At 37.1% G+C, this 20509-nt stretch overlaps 1 protein-coding gene across 7 annotated transcripts in view; it reads left to right on the top strand.

Moving 5' to 3' along the window:
• nrxn2b (neurexin 2b) overlaps positions 1-20509 on the top strand; it is a 537859-nt gene that overhangs the window by 287769 nt on the left and 229581 nt on the right. For all 7 annotated transcript variants that reach the window (XM_073836530.1, XM_073836529.1, XM_073836528.1 and 4 more), the window contains 2 exons: positions 1757-1947; positions 13314-13487. In XM_073836530.1, coding sequence (XP_073692631.1) covers positions 1757-1947; positions 13314-13487 — 365 coding nt within the window. The remainder of the gene's footprint in view (positions 1-1756; positions 1948-13313; positions 13488-20509) is intronic.

The following is a 20509-nucleotide window of genomic DNA, read 5'->3' as shown; positions in this document are numbered from 1 at the left end:
TGTAGGTACTGTGTATTACACTGCTGTCCCTTAATACACAGATCTAATATAAACATGATTTTTTTTCCCCGCTGTTTACATCCACAGACATTACCAACTGCAATAAGACATGAAAGAAAACTTAGTTTAGTACATGACATGTGATAGCTGCTTTCTGATCGTGTGCTTTCAGAAAACCATAAGTTTAAACTGATATGTCTTTAAAGCGCATGGTTTGAGAGCGATAGATGTGACAATCAAAACCAAACAAATGTTTTTTTCAGCAGTGTTTCAGAGTTAGGAGCAGCAGCTCATTTGCATTTAAAGAGCCATGTACAAAAACAGCCTCTTTCTCCTTCTACTCAAAATAGACATTTTCAAAATTGTATAATAAATGATCTGCAGGATTATTTTGAGCTGAACCTTCACAGACGCATTCTGAGGACTTATATTACATCTTGTAAAAAGGGAGATGATATGTGCCCTTTAAAATCATCCAAATCACCAGCCACCTTCCCAAAAACCAAAACCAGCCCAGTCTGGCAGAACCACATTGAAGAGCTGCAGCTGAGCGCAGAACTTAAAGGATAACTAAAATGCAACCTGGGCTGTTTTTTTACGGTAAACGAGACAAACTTACATCTAAAAGCATAATTACGACAAACGAGCCGTTTTTGAGATTGACCGTGATTTAGTTTTGTGGTCAATGGCCGGTGAATGGGAGAACTAGGGGCATAACTTTGAGCGCATCAAAATCCATATTTTAACAACACTAAGAAGACTCGACACACCATGAAACTTTGCTGGAAGTATGGCCTGGGTCTCTACACATGAACTCCAGCATTGAGAACATTGTTTGTGTACACAGAGTTTACTAAAAAGACTTTAGTTTTTGAACAACTCACTTTCACTGTTTGAGTTTCCGCTCGCGGCCGTCTTGCCAGTCAAGAAGTGTCCATCTCCGAATGCGAATGAATGGACTCCACAGGACGAAATATTAGGCTTATATGAGGCTCTTTGTACAACTAGAAGTTTAATATTGTTTTTCACTTACGACAAAACAACGAATTAGCCGTGCATTTATATGGAAATATGCTTTAGGAGATATCCATCCTCGCATTCGGAGATGGACACTTCTTGACTGGCAAGACGACCGCGAGCGGAAACTCAAACAGTGAAAGTGAGTTGTTCAAAACCTTTCTTTTTAGTAAACTCTGTGAACACAAACAATGTTCTCAATGCTGGAGTTCATGTGTAGAGACCCAGGCCATACTTCCAGCAAAGTTTCATGGTGTGTCGAGTCGTCTTAGTGTTGTAAAAATATCGGTTGCATTTTGGCAATAGTTATCCTTTAATCTCCAGAACTGAACCTTGTCAAGAGACACGAGAATTGTCATTTAGTGAAGAGAAATGAAGGAAGAACTCGGTCAAATATTCTCATTCGATTGCACTCAATACAGCACACATTTACAATACAATACAAAGTGTACTTTAGACTAAAACTATACAGTTAGACTAAATAAAGCCTAGATAGACTAAAAGTGTTTATAAAAAACCTAAAAATAATTAGTTTAGAATAAATGAAGACTAAATATATTGTACAATTAGATCAAATAAAAACTCTCCACTCATGACTGTCCTGCCACCATCAGAGTGATAAAACACAATTATTTCAATATAATAATAGAAGGCTAATAATAATGCTTTCTAATAAGTGATTTCTCTGTGTTTAATGTGAGGGATGATGGCGATGACGTGTGTGTTTGTCCATTTCCAGGTACGTCCACTATGTGTTTGATCTGGGGAACGGGCCGTCTCTGATGAAGGGAAACTCAGAGAAGCCGCTCAACGACAATCAGTGGCACAACGTGGTGGTTTCACGCGACACCAATAACGTGCACACGCTCAAGATCGACTCTCGCACCGTGACGCAGCACTCTAATGGCGCCAGGAACCTGGACCTCAAAGGTATTCTTACTCAGTGTTTCTGTTTTTCAGTACAAATATCTAAAGCAGGGGCGGCCAGTGTCAGTTCAGTTCATCTTAAACACACCTCAACCAGATCATCCAGGTCTGCGGGTCACTAGAAACATACAGACAGGTGAGTTTGATCAGGTTTGGGGCAAAACTGCAGGACTGTGAGTCTCCAGGACCAAATCAAGACATATTTACTGGAGATGCAAAATCACCAACTATTATTCCATTAATAATCAAATGTAGTAAATTAAGTTGTAAATAAAACAAACATTATCTTAGTATGCTTTGAAAGAAATTACAATTTCAGTTTTTCTACTTCAAAATGTGATGTTTAATTCAAAGTGTGATTTGTTGTGTGTGTAACTGTTTGTGAAACTTACAGCAAATTGTGAGTGAAAGTTGTTTGAAAGTGAAGCCTAGGATTACAGACCGTTCAGAGGTTTGCGATCTGTAATGTTTCTTATGAACTATATATTGTAAAGTATTTCTTGTAAAGTCTCTTATGCTCATCAAGACTGTATTTGATCACAAGTACAGAAAAAAATGTAATATTGTGAAATACTAATGCAAATTTTAAATAGTGGTTTTCTATTTTAATATACTTTAAAATGTCATTTTATTCCTGTGATGCAAAGCTGTATTTTCAGCATCATTACAAACAGTTGAAAACAGTGTTGCTTCATTTTTTTTTTTTTTTTTTTGGAACCTGTGACACTTTTTTTCAGGATTCTCTGATAAATAAAACATTAAAAAGAACCGCATTTATTTAAAATAGAAAACTTTCAACACCTCGTTCAAAGTTTGGGGTCAGTACATTTTTTTCTGTCTCTCTCTCTTTGAAATAAATGAATACTTTTATTCAGCAAGGATAACGCTTTTGTCTTGCCTTCGTGTTTCTGTTTGTTTGGAGATCGACCCTGTCTGTCTTGACTACGCTGTGTTAAATAAAGCTCGCATCTGGATCTTACACGCTTCCCAGAGTCCTGCGTTACAATATTAGAATGATTTCTGAAGGATCATGTGACACTGAAGACTTGAGTAACAGCTGATGAAAATTCAGCTTTGCATCACAGGAATAAATTAAATTTTGAAGTATATTAAAATAAAAAACTGTTATTTTGAATTGCAGTAATATGTCATAATATGACTTTTTTTTACTATATTTTTGATCAAATAAATAGAACTTTGATGAGCAAACATCTAAAAATTGAATACGTGGAATTAAATAAAACACTTAATATACTATACATCTAAAAAACAAAGTAGAATTAAGCTGGAAAAGCATGACTGTAATAACAATGAGTTAATTTAATGAAAACAATGCTAGTGACTAGATTTACTAATGATCATTCAGTGACAGTCAAACACAAAACAGTCAGTAATAGGGGATAAATGAAGATCTGCTCCAGTTACTGTGGTATTTTGGCCTTTGTGGTAAACAAGGGACACTCCTGAGAGTTTATTGCCTGATATCATGAATCAGTTGCTGTATTGGACACACATGTGCTTCTGTTGTAGAGTCAGGTGTTGTTTTTCAGTGGTTTCTGACCCTGACTAGTGGTCATGACGGGTTAGTCAACATGAGGTTAGTCCTGTCTGATTGATGACCATCTGAACATCTGCTTCTGAAACCCTGACTAAATCCCAAACAGCTCTCCTCGTGGTTTAATGACGCTCGTGTGATCTGAGCTGGTGCAGTGCACTATAGGGATGTTGGTTCAGCTCTCGTTGGTTCCTCTGGGTTTTGTTGTTGGTGGTTTGGTGGTCAGGATGATTGACAGCTGTCAGTGAAGACACGGCTGCAGGAGACCAGCGGATGGACAACAGATGGAGGCGTCAGACTCTGAACCATCACTGCTCTGATTGGAGGAATCAGTCTGAGAGACAGACAGCGAATCCTAATCAATGTCCATATGATGCATCTATATCATGTGTTCGTTTCCATGAATGTTTGTGTGGAAACACATTCTGAATGGAGTGTTTTTCACATTCGGCCAACTGAGTTTCTGTCTGTTACCCACATGACTAATACTAAACTAGTCATGTTCTGTGCTGTTAAACCCATGCGTGAGGAGAGAATGACTGTAAGATTGAAGCCTTTACTCCACGTTGCTTCAACATCAATGAAAACAGGATTTATTGCTCACTACTGGTCAAAGGTTTGGAATCTTCTGCTCACCAATGATGAATTTAAAAAGACGTTATTAAAGTATTAATTAAAAGTATTAATTTCTTTAAAAAGTGTCTGATCCCAAACTTGTGTACAGTATATGGTCATGTCTAATGAATGAAAACACTTCTACACTCTTAAACATAAAGGTGCTTTAAAAGGCTCTTCACAGCGATGCCATAGAAATTCCACAAAGAAGCATTCAGTCAAGGGTTCTTTAAAGAGCCATCTCTTTCTTACCTTTTTATGATGTGAAGAACCTTCTTTCACCACCAAGAACCTTTTGTGAAACAGAAAGGTTCTTCAGATGTTAAAGGTTCTTTATGGAACCGTTTAGACAAAAAAGGTTCTTCAGCGGCATCATGAAGCACCTTTATTTTTAAGAGTGTAGTCTACTCGAAACAGTGAGTGAAGCCTGTGGAAATGAAGCAAGTGACTCCAAACACAGTGATTTACTTTATGAAACTGAAGCTGAGGAGAAACATGTTTTATGAAACATCCTGCATTGATTTATTTAGGTGTTTCATTTCTTGCACTCACCTGAAACAGTGTTAGACAGCTTTGAGAAAAGGACAATGTGTTTCTGCTGACTCATCTGACAGATTCTTTAATCCGAACCTCATCTGATCTGAATACGGTTCGTCCTGAGAGTCAGAGCAGCTGAAGATCTTCCTGAGACGCATCGATGAAGATCCTCTTGTTTCCTGCTGGTTTATAACAGGCCGTTTGTTTCCCAGCGGCTCAGAGTGATGCTTTTGTGACAGTAAACCTTCATCTGAGAGACTTCTGCACTTCAAAGGCAGTAAACACACCTCCAGACCCCAGACAAATACAGTCTGAGCCATTATAGACAGGAAGAGGATTCCCAGAGCAGCTAAACAGATGAATAAAACATAAAATCATCTCTTCACAAGTTTCATAATTACCAGCAGGGATGGATGAGACTCCTGTGAACCTCATAAACACGATATGAGCTTCCCTTAATAGGGTGCACAACTGCACTAACAGATCGGAATCAGAACGTGCTTCATACACACAAAACACACAAACAAACACAGACACACACACGAGCTACAGGCTGTGTTCCACTAAATCCACGCACTGACACGCATACATATGAGAATAGAGAGAAAATAAAGAAATAGGGGTAAATAAAAACATGAATAAGCAAATAAACACTTGAAAAAATTAAATAAGTGGAATTAAATTTAAAAAAGGTAATCTTGAGCTAATAGACTTCTAGACTAAATAAAGGTTAATTAAATCTAACATAATACACATCTAGATAAAAATGAAAAAAAAAATACAATAAAATAAAGAACGTAATAATCTACTTCTAGAAAATTAAGTAAAGTAGTGAAAACTCAATATAATATACATCTAGAAAGATTAAATAAGTAGAAAAATATAGAAGAATAAATAAAAAGCATTTAGAATAATACAAACGTTCACAGTAATATAGATGTCACTGGAGTAAAGCTGTTCAGAATCCATTCCGATGTAAGTTAAATATTATTAATAATTAGATTTTACATATTATTTGTTAGTAAAACAAGGTGTTGCACGTTTCATTGGTGCAAAGATGAGATTTTTATTTTGTACAACTTTTTATCACTTAATTAGAAGCACCACAATTACTAAATCGTGTCATATGTTATAGAGACCACTGTACAGACATTTACAACTTTATTTTAAAATGCAAAGTATTGACAATTAAAAAATAAAGCTCTGTGAACACTTGCATTTGTTTAACACTATAAGTGTGTCCCATCAGGTCATGAAAAGTTCTACACACACTTCTGGTCTTTATGCTTACTTTGACACGTCATATAAGTACAGAAACATAGGTTTACACACCATCTGACCACCAAACGCAACTTCCAGACTCCATCTTTACTTTTTTGCTCAACCATCACAGAATGGAGTGCACAGGATTGTGGGATATCAAAGGCAGTGAAGGATACCTTCAAAACTCGACCAGATGAAGGGATCTCAGGAGACAGGAAGTGAAGTTAATATTGGATTCGAGCATGCCTTGATGCCTTCCTACCTTGAAATGTGTCCTTAGAAGGCAGCGTTTTCCAGTTTTCATACGCAGCACGCTAGTGTGGTATTAGGAGAGGGCAGGAGTTTCAGTAGTTCTGACAACAGTAGATGGCACTGGCAGCAGTCTGGTCAAGTCAAGTCACCTTTATTTATATGGGGCTTTATACAATACAGATTGTGTCAAAGCAGATTTAAGGTGTTAAACAGGACAATAGTGTGTCGATAATGCAAGAGGACAATAGTAAACACTTTTTCATTTTTACAAACAATTTTCAGTTAAAGTCAGTTCATGGTTGATTCAGTGATGTCCGGCTCAGTTCAGTTCAAATTGCATTTGCGCAATCAAGCTGGCGATATTGCCGGAAATTAAAGGATTAGTTCACTTTCAGAACAAAAATGTACAGATAATGTACTCACCCCCTTGTCATCCAAGATGTTCATGTCTTTCTTTCTTCAGACGTAAAGAAATGGTGTTTCTTGAGAAAAACATTTTAGGATTTTTTCCATAAAATGGATATGTCAAGTCAAGTCAAGTCACCTTTATTTATATAGCGCTTTATACAATACAGATTGTGTCAAAGCAACTGCACAGTATTTAAACAGAACAATAGTGTGTAAGTAACGCATTATTGTAACAATCAATTTTCAGTTAAAGATAGTTCATCAATGAATTCAGTGATATCATCGTCAGTTCAGTTCAAATAGTATACGATATCGCTGGAAAGCGTCCCCAACTAAGCAAGCCAGAGGCGACAGCGGCAAGGAACCAAAACTCCACAGGTGACAGAGATGGAGAAAAAAACCTTGGGAGAAACCAGGCTCAGTCGGGGGACCAGTTCTCCTCTGGCCAGACCAAACAACAGTTTGTACCAATGTCTGATTGTAGAGAACTCATCAGGATCCTGTGGTGTAGCGCCGATGGCGGTCTAGGTTGACGAGGTCTTCATTGATGATCCGTCTCTGGAGCTCATCTGGTTGACATCCACGGCTATTGAAGTCATCTCCAGGTGGTGATCCATGATCTAAGCTGGGTGCGGACTGGATCCGGGGGACTGGAGTGACCATCTGATCCGGATACAGGCTGGGTCTGGTGGCTACGGTGACCTCAGAATAAGAATGAAACAGACTAATATTAGCGGAGATGCCATTCTTCTTACGATGCAACAAGATTAATTATTTTTTGGTACGGACTGGATCCGGGGGACTGCAGCAAGTACATCAGGTTTTATGGGAAGTGTCCCTGGTTCCGGTTGACCTAATTAATGCAGCCTAACAATCCTTTAACAGATTTGGATTATAGGAATGTGTTAATGTTTTATGTGTAGGCCAGGTTAAAGAGATGTGTCTTTAATCTAGATGTAAACTGATAGAGTGTGTCTGCCTCCCGAACAGTGTTAGGTAGACTGTTCCAGATATGTATCAGTATTTATGAATACAGTTAAGAAAAACTCCCATCTCGTTTTCGTCTTCAACTTCAAAATCATCCTACATCGCTGTTTTACCTTTTTTTGTTAAGGCTGTTTGATCTTCTTTCTGTGTTCACTTTGTAAACACTGGGTCGGTACTTCTGCAGCGATGTAGGATGATTCTGAAGTTAGGGAAGAAAATTAAATGGGAGTTTTTAGACATACCCTAACTGTCTTGAACCGGAGTACACAGAGTACACATGTGCATCACAGAGCTAGACCAGATGAGCATTTGAGGTTAAAAAGTATATAAATGGTCAGTCTGTTTCGAACCGATCGTTTCGCTACATAAGACTCTTCTTCCTCGGCTGGGATCGTTTAGAGTCCTTTGAAGCTGCATTTAAGCTGCATTTTGGAAGTTCAATCTCAGGGCACCATAGAAGTCCACTATATGGAGAACAATCCTGAAATATTTTTCTCAAAAAACATGATTTTATTACGACGGAAGAAAGAAAGACATGAACATCTTGGATGACAACGGGGTGAGTACATTATCTGTATATTTTTGTTCTGGAAATGAACTAATCCTTTAAGTATGGCCATGGGTTTGCATCTCAGTGTAATGTGAATACAATTTTTGAACAAAAGCTCCTGCCAAATGCATGAATGTGAATGAAAAGACTGGAAATGCTGAACTCGTTAAAGCATAAAGAATGTGTGTGTTTTGTTGAGCGTGAAACATCTCTATAGGCTACAGGATTCTGCGCCCCTGACCTGAACCTCCGGTTTCCTGTCGCCGGCTCTGTTAACCTCCGCGTCTGCTGAGCGTGCCGGAAACGCTTCTCTGCGTCTGACAGGCTTACGCTCGTCGTGCGCTCCACAGTTGACGTGTGGAATAGCGTTCAGGGCTATTAGCGTCGCCTGAGCTCAGAGAATTAGCTGCGTATCAGGCTTTGCAAAAACAAATTGTCCTTTTGTCTGTGTGAGTAATTGGTGAGAATTGACGCAGTGGGAGAGTTTAATCCCGTCCCGCTGATGGAGCCGCTTTGTATGGGATAGCGATAGTTCAACACGACTTCATACAGTCATCAAATACACTTGTATTAATAACCAGCTTCAGCCCTTTTCAGTTCATCTCTGTGATAATCAAGACATTTTTTGTTATTCCTGATATAAGCATAATTGGTGTGAGGTTTCTATTGAGATGGTGAAGATTATTGGTCATTGTAGTGTTTGTGTGCAGCTCAAGCTCTTATATAATATCGTCTCATCAAATCCTGTCCAGTTCATCATCTCACTGATCATCACTCGATTTGCTGACGACACACCAGACTCCTTCTTACTGTAGTTTCGTGTGATTCTGTGCTCTCCTTCTCCACACTACAGTGCTGACGTGAACTGTATAAGTCGAGTGTTATGTAAGGCTCCTTCAGGATCAGATTCAACATCTTTGGGTTTGCTGTAAAGCTGCAGAGTGACTCTATCATATACAGCAGACGAAGAGCTGCGTTTATTGTGTTAATGCATGTACATACTGTATGATACTTACAGAGAAAAGCCTCATCACTGAGAGTCATATGTGTGACCCTGGACCACAAAATCAGTCATACACTGTAAAAAGTTTTCACCAGATTCAACTTAAAAACCTAAGTTCAGCAGCTGCCTTAAAATTTTAAGTTAAATCAGCTTAAAACTACAAGTAATTTTAGCTTATTACAATAAAAATGAGTTGATTTAACTTGTGAGTTGAAATGACTTAAGTTGATTTAACTTAAAATTGTAAGGCAGCTGCTAAACTTAAGTTTTTAAGTTGAAACTGGTGAAAACTTTTTACAGTGTACGGGTCATTTTTTGAAATTATACATCAAATGAAAGCTGATTAATAGGACAATATTTGGTCGAGATACAACTGCAGAAAAATCTAAATATTGAGAAAATCGCCTTTAAAGTTGTCCAAATGAAGTTCTTGGCAATGCATATTAGATCAAAAAGTTTTGATATATTTACAGTAGGAAATGTACAAAATATCTTCATGGAACATGATCTTTATTTAATATCCTAATGATTTTTGGCATAAAAGAAAAATCTGTCATTTTGACCCATACAATGTATTGTTGGCTATTGTTACAAATATACCCGTGCTACTTAAGACTGCTTTTGTGGTAAAGGGTCACATATATACATTACACTTTAATTTAACACATCGTATAGACCTTTTTTCTTGAGTAAACGATGAGCGCCGCCATTATGAATTCGTCAGATTGGATGCTCTTCTGTTCTGTTCTCCATAGGAACCCATTCTAATACCCATTGTTTTTAATGCAGCTTTGTGTCATTTACACTCATTAAACTTTGAGGAGTGAGGCACTGACATTGCAAAGTGATGGCGCTATGGAGCCATGTGCTTTTTAAAAGCATTTTAATAGGTCTAACATTAGATTAACAGCTCGGAATATATGATACTTTGACTAGAAACACTGAAGACCAGAAATGCAAAGCATTCTTCAGGTTAGGAGTCAGGCATGACTTCCACATTCAAGAAAAACGCCTATAATATGGGTGAATGACACTGGCTTTAGTTGAAGTGAACTTTATATTGAACTTCTAACATAGTTTAATTTTTCAGTTTTCAGACCCATTGTTGAAGATTCATTCTGAAGCTGTTTTATGTCAGACAATGTTATGAATTATCTGATTGTTTGATTTGTGTCCATCAAGTTCCAAACAAAAAGACAAAAAATATCCTTTGTTACTTGTGAAAACCACTAAAGGCTCCTTATATTGGGAAAAGTTATTTAGATGCTTCGCACTTAGGAAAAACATGCTTTTAAGAACAGATGAATGAACAGTTCTTTAAGGGACTGAAACTCAATTCAGGAAGCAGTATGTTCAAGAGCGTCCAGCTCGCATTGTGCTCAAATCATTAATGTGAGAGAATGAGACAGAAAGCTTTGAACAAAAATCTCCTCTGCTCAGCAAGACTGCATTACTTGGATAGATAAAAAAAAAAAAACAGTAGAAACAGTCAAATATTATTACAATGTAAAACAGCTGTTTTCATACATGAATATCTGTTTAATTGATTGTTGTGATCAAAGCTGAATTTCAGCATCGTTACTGCAGTCTTCAGCGTCACATGATCCTTCAGAAATCATTCTAATATGCTGATTTGCGGATCAACAAACATTTCTGATTATTATCAAATGTTGAAGTGCTGCACAATGTTTTAGTGGAAACTGATACATTTTATTGTTCAGGATTCACAGATGAATAGATATTTCAATCATTTGTAACATTATAAATGTCCTGACTGTCACTTCTGAACACTTTGATGTGTCCTTGATCAATAAAAGTATTCATTTATTTCAAAAACGTACTCAGCCCAAACTCCTGTCCAGTAGTGTATATATTGAATATGTGTGTGACGTCAGGGCTCTGAGCCGCAGGACAGCGGTGGAGGCGTGTGATTGGTTGATTAGTGCGCTGGACACGTCTTCAGCCGCTGACGTCAGGACTAACCGCTGGCTTTAACTAGCTGTGGTTCTGGTCTGTGCACGACTCCAGCGCTCACACATCGACCCGCTAGTTAGTCTAGAATTAGAATCGATCACAGACCTCAGTGTGTCTGTGTCTGCATGCGTGTGTCTATATGTTGTATGTGTATGTGTGTGTGTGTGTGTGTGTGTGTGTGTGTGTGTGTGTGTGTGTGTGTGTCAAAAACTTCTGAAAAACTCATCCCAGCTTCCATTTATGAACTTTATTCTCCTGATGTTTCCTGATATTATATGTGACCCCAGACCATAAAACCAGTCATAAGGGTACATTTTTAGAAATTGAGATTTATACATGAAATCCGAATAAAAATGTTTTCTATTGATGTATATTTATATACAATATTTGGTGGAGATACAACTATTAGAAAATCTGCAATCTGAGGGTGCAAAAAAATCTAAATATTGAGAAAATCACCTTTAAAGTTGTCCAAATAAAGTTCTTAGCAATGCAACTAATCAAAAATTAAGTTTTGATATATTTACTGTAGGAAATGTACAAAATATCTTCATGGAACATGATCTTAATATCCTAATGATTTTTGGCATGAAAGAAAAATTGATCATTTTGACCCATACAATGTATTGTTGGCTATTGCTACAAATATACAGTGGGTACGGAAAGTATTCAGACCCCCTTAAATGTTTCACTCTTTGTTATATTGCAGCCATTTGCTGAAATCATTTAAGTTAATTTTTTTCCTCGTTAATGTACACACAGCACCCCGTATTGACAGAAAAACACAGAACTGTTGACATTTTTGCAGATTTATTACAAAAGAAAAACTGAAATATCACATGGTCCTAAGTATTCAGACCCTTTGCTCAGTATTTAGTAGAAGCACCCTATTGATCTAATACAGCCATGAGTCTTTTTGGGAAAGATGCAACAAGTTTTTCACACCTGGATTTGGGGATCCTCTGCCATTCCTCCTTGCAGATCTTCTCCAGTTCTGTCAGGTCAGCTGGACTCAAATGAAGGTGTAGAACCATCTCAAGGATGATCAGAAGAAATGGACAGCACCTGAGTTAAATATATGAGTGTCACTGCAAAGGGTCTGAATACTTAGGACCATGTGATATTTCAGTTTTTCTTTTTTAATAAATCTGCAAAAATGTCAACAACTCTGTGTTTTTCTGTCAATACGGTGTGCTGTGTGTACATTAATGAGGAAAAAAAGAACTTAAATGATTTCAGCAAATGGCTGCAATATAACAAAGAGTGAGACATTTAAGGGGGTCTGAATACTTTCCGTACCCACTGTATATGTGCTATTTAAGACTGGTTTTGTGCTCCAGGGTCACATATTGTCTCTGTCCATCGATCCGAATGCTTAATTCGAAAGTTTTCACGATGAAACACAAAATCTGCTTTCCTGCATCAGATCCACTTCATCTCCAGAAGATACCGATTCTCAGTGTGAGAAATGAGGACTAATTTAATGTGTTAAACATGTTTTATCAGCTGGTTTTGTTGTACGAGTGCTGATATTATGAGATTTTGAATCATTTTTTAAACAATTGTTGTGTTTAAGCAAATAATACAGAGCAAATGAAGCAGAATTAGAAGCAAAGTCACTTTAAAGGAATAGTTCATGTGCTCAACTTTGCCATGTAGATGAGTTTGGTTCTTCATCAGATCTGGAGAAAAGTAGCGTAATTTTCCATAATCCATAATAACGCTTCCTCCAGGGAAAAATCCATCTCCTGTTGTCTTTCACATCATGTTTAGAGCTGTTTCGGCTTGTAAACGGTGCTTGATCTGTCCAGATTTCTCTCCTGATTCAGACCCGGAACACTTTTCACTGAATTATGGATTAGGAACTCTATTTTATGCAATGGTTTTGGAAATTGATAGTGATATTTGATAGCGATTTCCAGATTTCATTTCCAGCTTGATGTCGTCACATCTGTTTGTTTTTATATTGCACATGAATGTTTTATATCTCAAAGGGCTTGTAATATGAATATCATCTGACTCATATCTCTGAAAGACCCAAAAGAAACTGTAAAATGAGTTTGAGAAAGCCATATTCAGAATGGTTTCCTATAAAGAGAACATTAATGAGAACATAAATGAGTCATTTCAGGATCCGCAGCGATTCTGGGGTTTCTCTCAGTTTCTTCCAGCAATGATGTCCTGATGTGAATGTGGTCTGATCGGGGTGTTCTGTCGTCCCGCAGGAGAGCTGTATATCGGTGGAGTAGCCAAGAGCATGTACAACAGCCTGCCCAAGCTGATCGCGTCCCGGGACGGCTATCAGGGCTGCCTGGCCTCCGTGGACCTGAACGGCCGGCTACCAGACCTGCTCGCAGACGCCCTCCACAGAGTCGGCCAGGTGGATCGAGGATGCGACGGTCAGTCTCACACACACACATCAACATCACATGTGTTCACATGATGCACATCACCTTATCTGCTCTAAATGGAAGCTGTTTCTTCCACAGGATTAAAACAAATAATTAAATAAGGTAACTGTGACTCGTATCTCACAGCTTCCTTAGTTTATACCTAACACATTTGTCTTTTTCCTCAGTTCTGGGATATAAACAAAGAATTGCAAGATACAACTGCAAATTTACAAGATATAAATGTGTAATTCTGATGAAAAAGTCAGAACTGAGAGATACAGGCCCGGTTTACCAGACAGCGTTTAGACTAAAACAGGATTAGGTCATTGTGCCTTTAGGGCGAGACACTGCAGGTGAACAGGGTAAAAAATAACTAAAAATCATCGCCTTACTTACCCAGCTGATTGATTACATTGATAATTGCAAACATTTTTTGTATTACAAGTTTTCTAAAATGTTAGGTTTAAATATGCAAATGAGCATTATTTAATGAAATATGAGCTAATTTGCATACATTTCTAGTACAAAAATCTAAACACTGGATGAAGTCAGTTTCAAAATTCTTGTTAATTTTTTGGACATATTAGAGTCAAATGATTTTACAGAGGGGATTTTGGGTATGTCATATTGTCACTCCATAATTCAGAAAAAAACTTTGAACAGAGTATTTGTTGTACCATTTTTGGGGGAATAAAATGTTGTATAAAGCTAATCAAGCTAATTGTATATGAACAAATCCCTCTGAAAAACCTTCAGGATATAGACAGGAATACAAATGTAAAGTGTGGTGCGTGTAAGTGCTACTGAAGTGGAGATTTATGGCTCAGTGTAGGAGAAAAAACTCATTTTGAGAAAACGGCCTTTAAAAATATGTATTGTAATTGAAATCTATTGACGCAAATAGATAAAGTGCTATAATAGAAACACGTAACAGTGTCTTTTGGGTGTTTTCTTTCCACTAGTCTGAAAAAAACACAGAGCCCAAAAATCTCAAATTTGACAGGTGCATGAAAAAACAGTGTTTTTGCCTGCAGTGTCTCTCCTTACGTAATTTTTATTAAAATGCTTAGAAAAAAAAAAAAAAACATTACAGGTGTGCATCTTGGGACAAAACAAAGGCACTTATATATTTTTAGATCAGACAATGCAAGTTTCTTTCAGTCGAAACATCTTAGATTTACATTGTAGATTAGGACTAGGCTTAAATTTATAAAATTAATCCCTTATAAGGGATGAACTTGCAAGCATGAGGAAAAAAAGTTAGAATTGTGAGATAAAAAGTTGCAATTTTGTATTTATTTTCCATGATGAAACAACTGAATTGAGACATAAAATTAGAATTGCAAGAGAAATAGTCAGAACTGTGAAATAAAATGTCACAATTTGTTTTTGTTTGCTTATTAATTAATTAATTTTTTAATTCCATGGCTCAAACAGGCTTCCATTGTTTGAATCTGGAGCATCCCTTTGATTTATGATTTTCTGCCCATGAACATTATTGTTAATTTAAACTAAAATCAAAACTTCACATTTTTGTTACCTGAAATATAATAATAAAAAAAAATAATTAACTTAATTTTAGCTAATTGCCAAAGCATCATTTCTCATTTTCTTTTAGTTTAACTTTAAGTAACTAAATAACTATATAAAAATTATATAGATAAATTTGTTTGTATTATTATCTAAAAATAATATAGGGAATTTGTGACTTTTAATCTGACAATTCTGACTTTTTTTCTCCTCACAATTCTGAAAAAAAGATTTTTTCAATTGTGAGATATAAAAGAACAGCAAGTTGCAATTATCCCATGGAAAAAAATATTTTTAATTTTAACTATTTTTTCTATATTTAAAAATAAATAAATACTCAAACTTGAACTGAAATTAAAACGAAAGCAGAAAATACACTATTAAAAGGTAATTCAGAGCATTACAAACTCTAAAAGTATCTGTGTGACAGTGAAATAACTCTGGTGTGCAGATGTTTGCAGTTGAGTCTGTTGTGTTTTGCAGTAAGGCTTTGTTGAGCTGCTCTTAAGCTCTTGTTTGTTTGTGTGGAAGACATTGGGTTTGAGAAGGTCAGCTCATTATCTGCATTCGGCGTGTTTTAACTTAATACAAAACATCTTTGGATTGTTTTGCTTCTTTAATATTTATACATTCACAATTGCTGGATATATTTCTAAACATATTAGCATAAGCCATGCATTATAAATGCTCATACCTACATTGTATGTACGAGCGAAAGTCGGGTTTACGGAGACGTTTCGAACCGCTGACACCGACTGTGTGTTTGAGAGTCAGAGTCTGGACCTTAAACTCTTAATGAGATCCCGTTTCCAGACAAAGTCACAAACACTGCAGTCTATTAGAGAAACTTCTGGAGCTTCTATCAGCAGGACTGGAGTTTCTCCAGAGGATGAATCAGAGCGTGATAGAAGATAGCTTAAGTACGGAGCGCTGAGAACGTTTGCTGACAAATTAGAAGAGCTCCGTTCCACAATTTATGTAAGATGATCATCATAATCATAATCGGGACTGGAAAAACCATCGTGCGGATCAGATAGTCATGTGTCAAGATCTCAGCACAGAAGACTCAAACTGTTATTAGAGTGGCACAGATTATATTGTGAAGGATGGAGGATCACTAAAGGAGCTGGGAGAGCTTTATATATATATATATATGATCAGATTGTCTGGATCTGATAAGAATCTGCTGCGTTCTGAACCGTCTGAAGCTTCTTCCTGGAAACTTGAGGACAGTGATCCAATCTTGAAGTCTGTTCTGCGTCAGAAACACGACAGTCATCTGTCCACACACAGATGGAGTTCCTGCTGTTCATATTCGGGTGGTTTTAGTCTCATATCTCAGTTTGAGAAATATTAGCTGTAAAATTGAGTATTTTGGAATTCCAGTCTAAAAGAAAATGTAAAAGATCAGCAAACGTCGACAGGTCAAATTAAATATTATTAATTAAATGGGCTAAGCATGTTAAACAATGTTAAACAAGCTGCACAGTTAAGAAAGAAGAAAAAAATGCAAATGACATTTCGACTTATATGCATACATTTTTTCAAATTTGGCCTTAATCAAGTAATTCTTATTTGATAAATGGCTTGACAGGATTAAATCTGCTCACAATTTGGTTAAAACATCTATGAAGGTGTAATGATCACAGATCTAATCCTGCTGCGTCAAACCTTTCTATTTACAACTTGTTTTGTAGTGTTGAGGATTTCGACCAATCACAGCCAAGCACATGGATGCAGTAACCAATCACAGAGCCGTTGAGAAACAGAGTTGCGACACGCTTTGATCTCGCCGCCGCTGTGCGGTCACGTGGTTCATGGAGCTCTCTATAGTTCCAAACAACTCCGCGCTGTCAATGTGTTTGAATGGGTTTAGACATTAGTGTTTGAAGTAGGGTAGACAGCAGTTTTACTATATTTGCAGCAATTTCGAGTAATTATTAACACATAATGTGCATTGATTGTGTATTGATAACTTCTCTGAATACGCTTTACAATCACATTTTATTCTGGGGAGTGATAAAGAGACATCATTAATATGTTCTCATACTCTTTGGCAGTCAAATGTGACCAAACACCTTAAGTGTAACTTTATTCAATTAAATAATTGTAATATATAGTTCAGTTCTATTTAGTTAATATTTTGAGTTTTTTTGTACTAAATATGTGCAATAATGATCCTGACCATTTAAAAGATAACATTTTCTAATATAGTATTTATATTACAGTTAGTGTCATATTTAAGGTTAAATACATTTGAATGTGTATTTGGACACGATCAAACACTCATTTTTTCATATGTTTCGATTTAACGATTTAATGTTAAATAAATAAAGTAATTTACTCATGTTATTTTATGATATTCAAATATACAACATAAGTGAATATTATAAAAGGCAAGCAAAAATGGCATTTAACATAATAGAAAAAATGAAAATAGTGTTTAAAAAACACAAGGCAACCAATTGCATTCAGCATACATTTTTTTGGTATTTCTTGAATGCAGTCTTAACTAAAACTCATTCAACCTCCCACAGGGAGAGAAAGATTGCAAAAAGACTAAAAACGTAAAAATATGACAACTAGTATCTGGTTATGGTTGCTATTGCGGTGTTTCTCACGTTATCTAACTGCATTTACAGTATAACTGTTTATTTTTTAACGATAAACATTAACTATAACACGCTTCATAAAATACCACTATTGGCCAGTTTTTCGAGAGGTCAACTGATGCGTTAAAATGTAAATAAATACAGTAATTTCTTCAATTTACCAGCGACTGTGCTTGAGAAGAGCTGAAATGAATGGGCTTCAATGCAGGAACTATTGGTTGTTTGGAACTATTGGCCGCTCCATCACACGCTTTACTTCCGCATTCCTCAGTTCCTATGGAAGCCTATGGGAGTGTCGCAACTCTGTTTCTCTATGGTTCTGACCAATCAGAACAGTTGGAATCAGTCCGTACGCCTATTAGTGAACAGCAGGTCTGAAAAGGGTTAGTGCCAAATTGCACAAAGTGAGGGGGCATGCACAATGTTTGGGTGGGCCATGTTTGAATATGTTGAATATGGGCAGTGTAATTAAATAATTTTATATATGCAATTTAATAACATGTAGCCTAGTTTTATATATGAATAGGGAGTTTGAGTGTTGACAGGTCCATACAATAGCCTACTGGAACCACTGTAGTTTTGTTATATATAGCTACTTATAGCTTTAAGTTACTTTCGTTTCTAACCAAAGAAAGTAAAAAAACAAAAAAAACAAAAAACAAATTAAGACTATAAAAAAAACAAAAAACAGAATGAGGCCAAGTGCCGGATGTAAGCCGGATTTGGCCCAGACTCTGTTACTATCTGGGAAGCCAAGCATAAGAATACTAAAGCAAATTTGTTAACCGACAGTAAGAATTTTTAATCTGATTAATAGCCTACTCTCGTTTGGCGCATTTTTTAATAATAAGCATACATAAATTTTAAGATTTTGAGAGGGAAAGTCACGTCTAAGTTGCTTTTTATTACATTCATAAACAATACCAACAGGCCTACAGTGGAATGTTATAATGTACCAACATTAGAAATAATATACTCCATAGCAACTCATTTAAATTTACGCATATTCAGAACAGAACAAGAATGAAAAATTATAATTTCAATGAATAAATATAATATAATTGCAGTATATTATGTAATAATATAATATAGGCCTACCCTGCTGAAAAAAAAAACTGCTTAAACCAGCCTAGGCTGGTTGGCTGGTCTTAGCTGGTTTTGGCTGGTGGTTTCTGGCCAGGCTGGAAAAGTGGCCAAAACCCCTCTAAAACCAGCCTATGACCAGCTAAAGCCAGCCAACCAGCCTAGGCTGTTTTCTTCAGCAGGGTAGCTATAAACAAGTCAAAACTCAATAATTTAAAGCAAACCTGAAATTAAAGTTTTATTAGCTCACGTAGCCTATATACAGGTGCTGGTCATATAATTAGAGTATCTTCAAAAAGTTGATTGATTTCACTAATTCCATTCAAGAAGTGAAACTTGTATAATGTAAGGAGGGCAAGATACAAAAGGTCATTGCAAAAGAGGCTGGCTGTTCACAGAGCTCTGTGTCCAAGCACATTAATAGAGAGGCGAAGAGAAGGAAAAGATGTGGTAGAAAAAAGTGTACAAGCAATAGGGATAACTGCACCCTGGAGAGAACTGTGAAACAAAACCCATTCAGAAATGTGGAGGAGATTGACAAAGAGTGGCCTGCAGCTGGAGCCAGTGCTCAAGAACCACTACACACTGACGTATGCAAGACATGGGTTTCAGCTGTCGCACTCCTTGTGTCAAGCCACTCTTGAACAACAGACAGCGTCAGAAGCGTCTCGCCTGGGCTAAAGACAAAAAAGGACTGGACTGCTGTTGAATGGTCCAAAGTTATGTTCTCTGATGAAAGTCAATTTTGCATTTCCTTTGGAAATCAGGGTCCCAGAGTCTGGAGGAAGAGAGGAGAGGCATAGAATCCCATTGCTTGAGGTCCAGTGTAAAATTTCCACAGTCAGTGATGGTTTGGGGTGCCATGTCATCTGCTGGTGGTAAACTAGGCCTAATAAAAAATCATAATGAGCAATAATGTGGCACAGTGGAGCGGTGCTGGCGCTGAATGGCTGCATTGTTTAGAATGAATATACAGTAGTGTCTGTGTGAGGCGCGATCAAACAGCCGAAATACTCAAGTCATTTTAGGTTATTCCAAACTGCGAAGTGCAAAGTGTTAGCGATTTGAAGATTCAACAATATTTGCAAAGTTTATTAGAAATTTTTCTAAACGCTGTTCCGAACTGTAATGAAAACATTTTGTATTTAAACCATGTATTTGACAGCCTACATCCACCCTCTCTCTGAGTGTACTTCTGAGTGGGAGATGTTCTCAGGGCCGCCGCACAGACTCAAATCACCCTGACTGAGGGCTCCGGGCCCCTGAGGCCCCCCGCGGCGCCGACGCTGGGTCTGAGTGAGCTTTAAACCCAACTCTTCTCTGCGGCTCACCAATGGTTACGTTATTATAACACAATTGAGTTCTCTTTACTGCGCTTTTAATAGTTCTTTTTTTAGTATCCAGGAAGCTTTCTAACATGTTACTAACTTTAAACAGCACTGCCCACAAAGCTGTGCGGATATAGGCTTGATATAAACTAAATATCTGTCGATTTGACACTTTTACGCCTATATAAAACAATAATCACTATCAAACAATATTCAGTTTTCCAGCGGTCGCTCGTCTGTCTCAGATATGGTGATTCCACAGCAGATGCACATGTCGCAGATGTTTGCTCTCGTTGTATGGTCAACAGCAGAATTCTTTTGTCATCCGCATTTTATTACAAGGACTACAGAACACTTCACCCACACTCTGCTGGAATACTTTAGAAAATTGCCTCGCTGGTCCGTGGCAGTTATGCGAGAGACTCCTGTGAGACAGTTTTGCTTTCGCCTTGTTTTTTTTATTTTTATTAATGCT

The sequence above is a fragment of the Garra rufa genome, chromosome 3, assembly GCF_049309525.1.
Source record: "Garra rufa chromosome 3, GarRuf1.0, whole genome shotgun sequence".
In the NCBI taxonomy this organism is placed as follows: domain Eukaryota; kingdom Metazoa; phylum Chordata; class Actinopteri; order Cypriniformes; family Cyprinidae; genus Garra; species Garra rufa.
The sequence above is the reverse complement of the archived record's forward strand: the minus strand, read 5'-3'. Positions and strand labels throughout refer to the sequence as shown.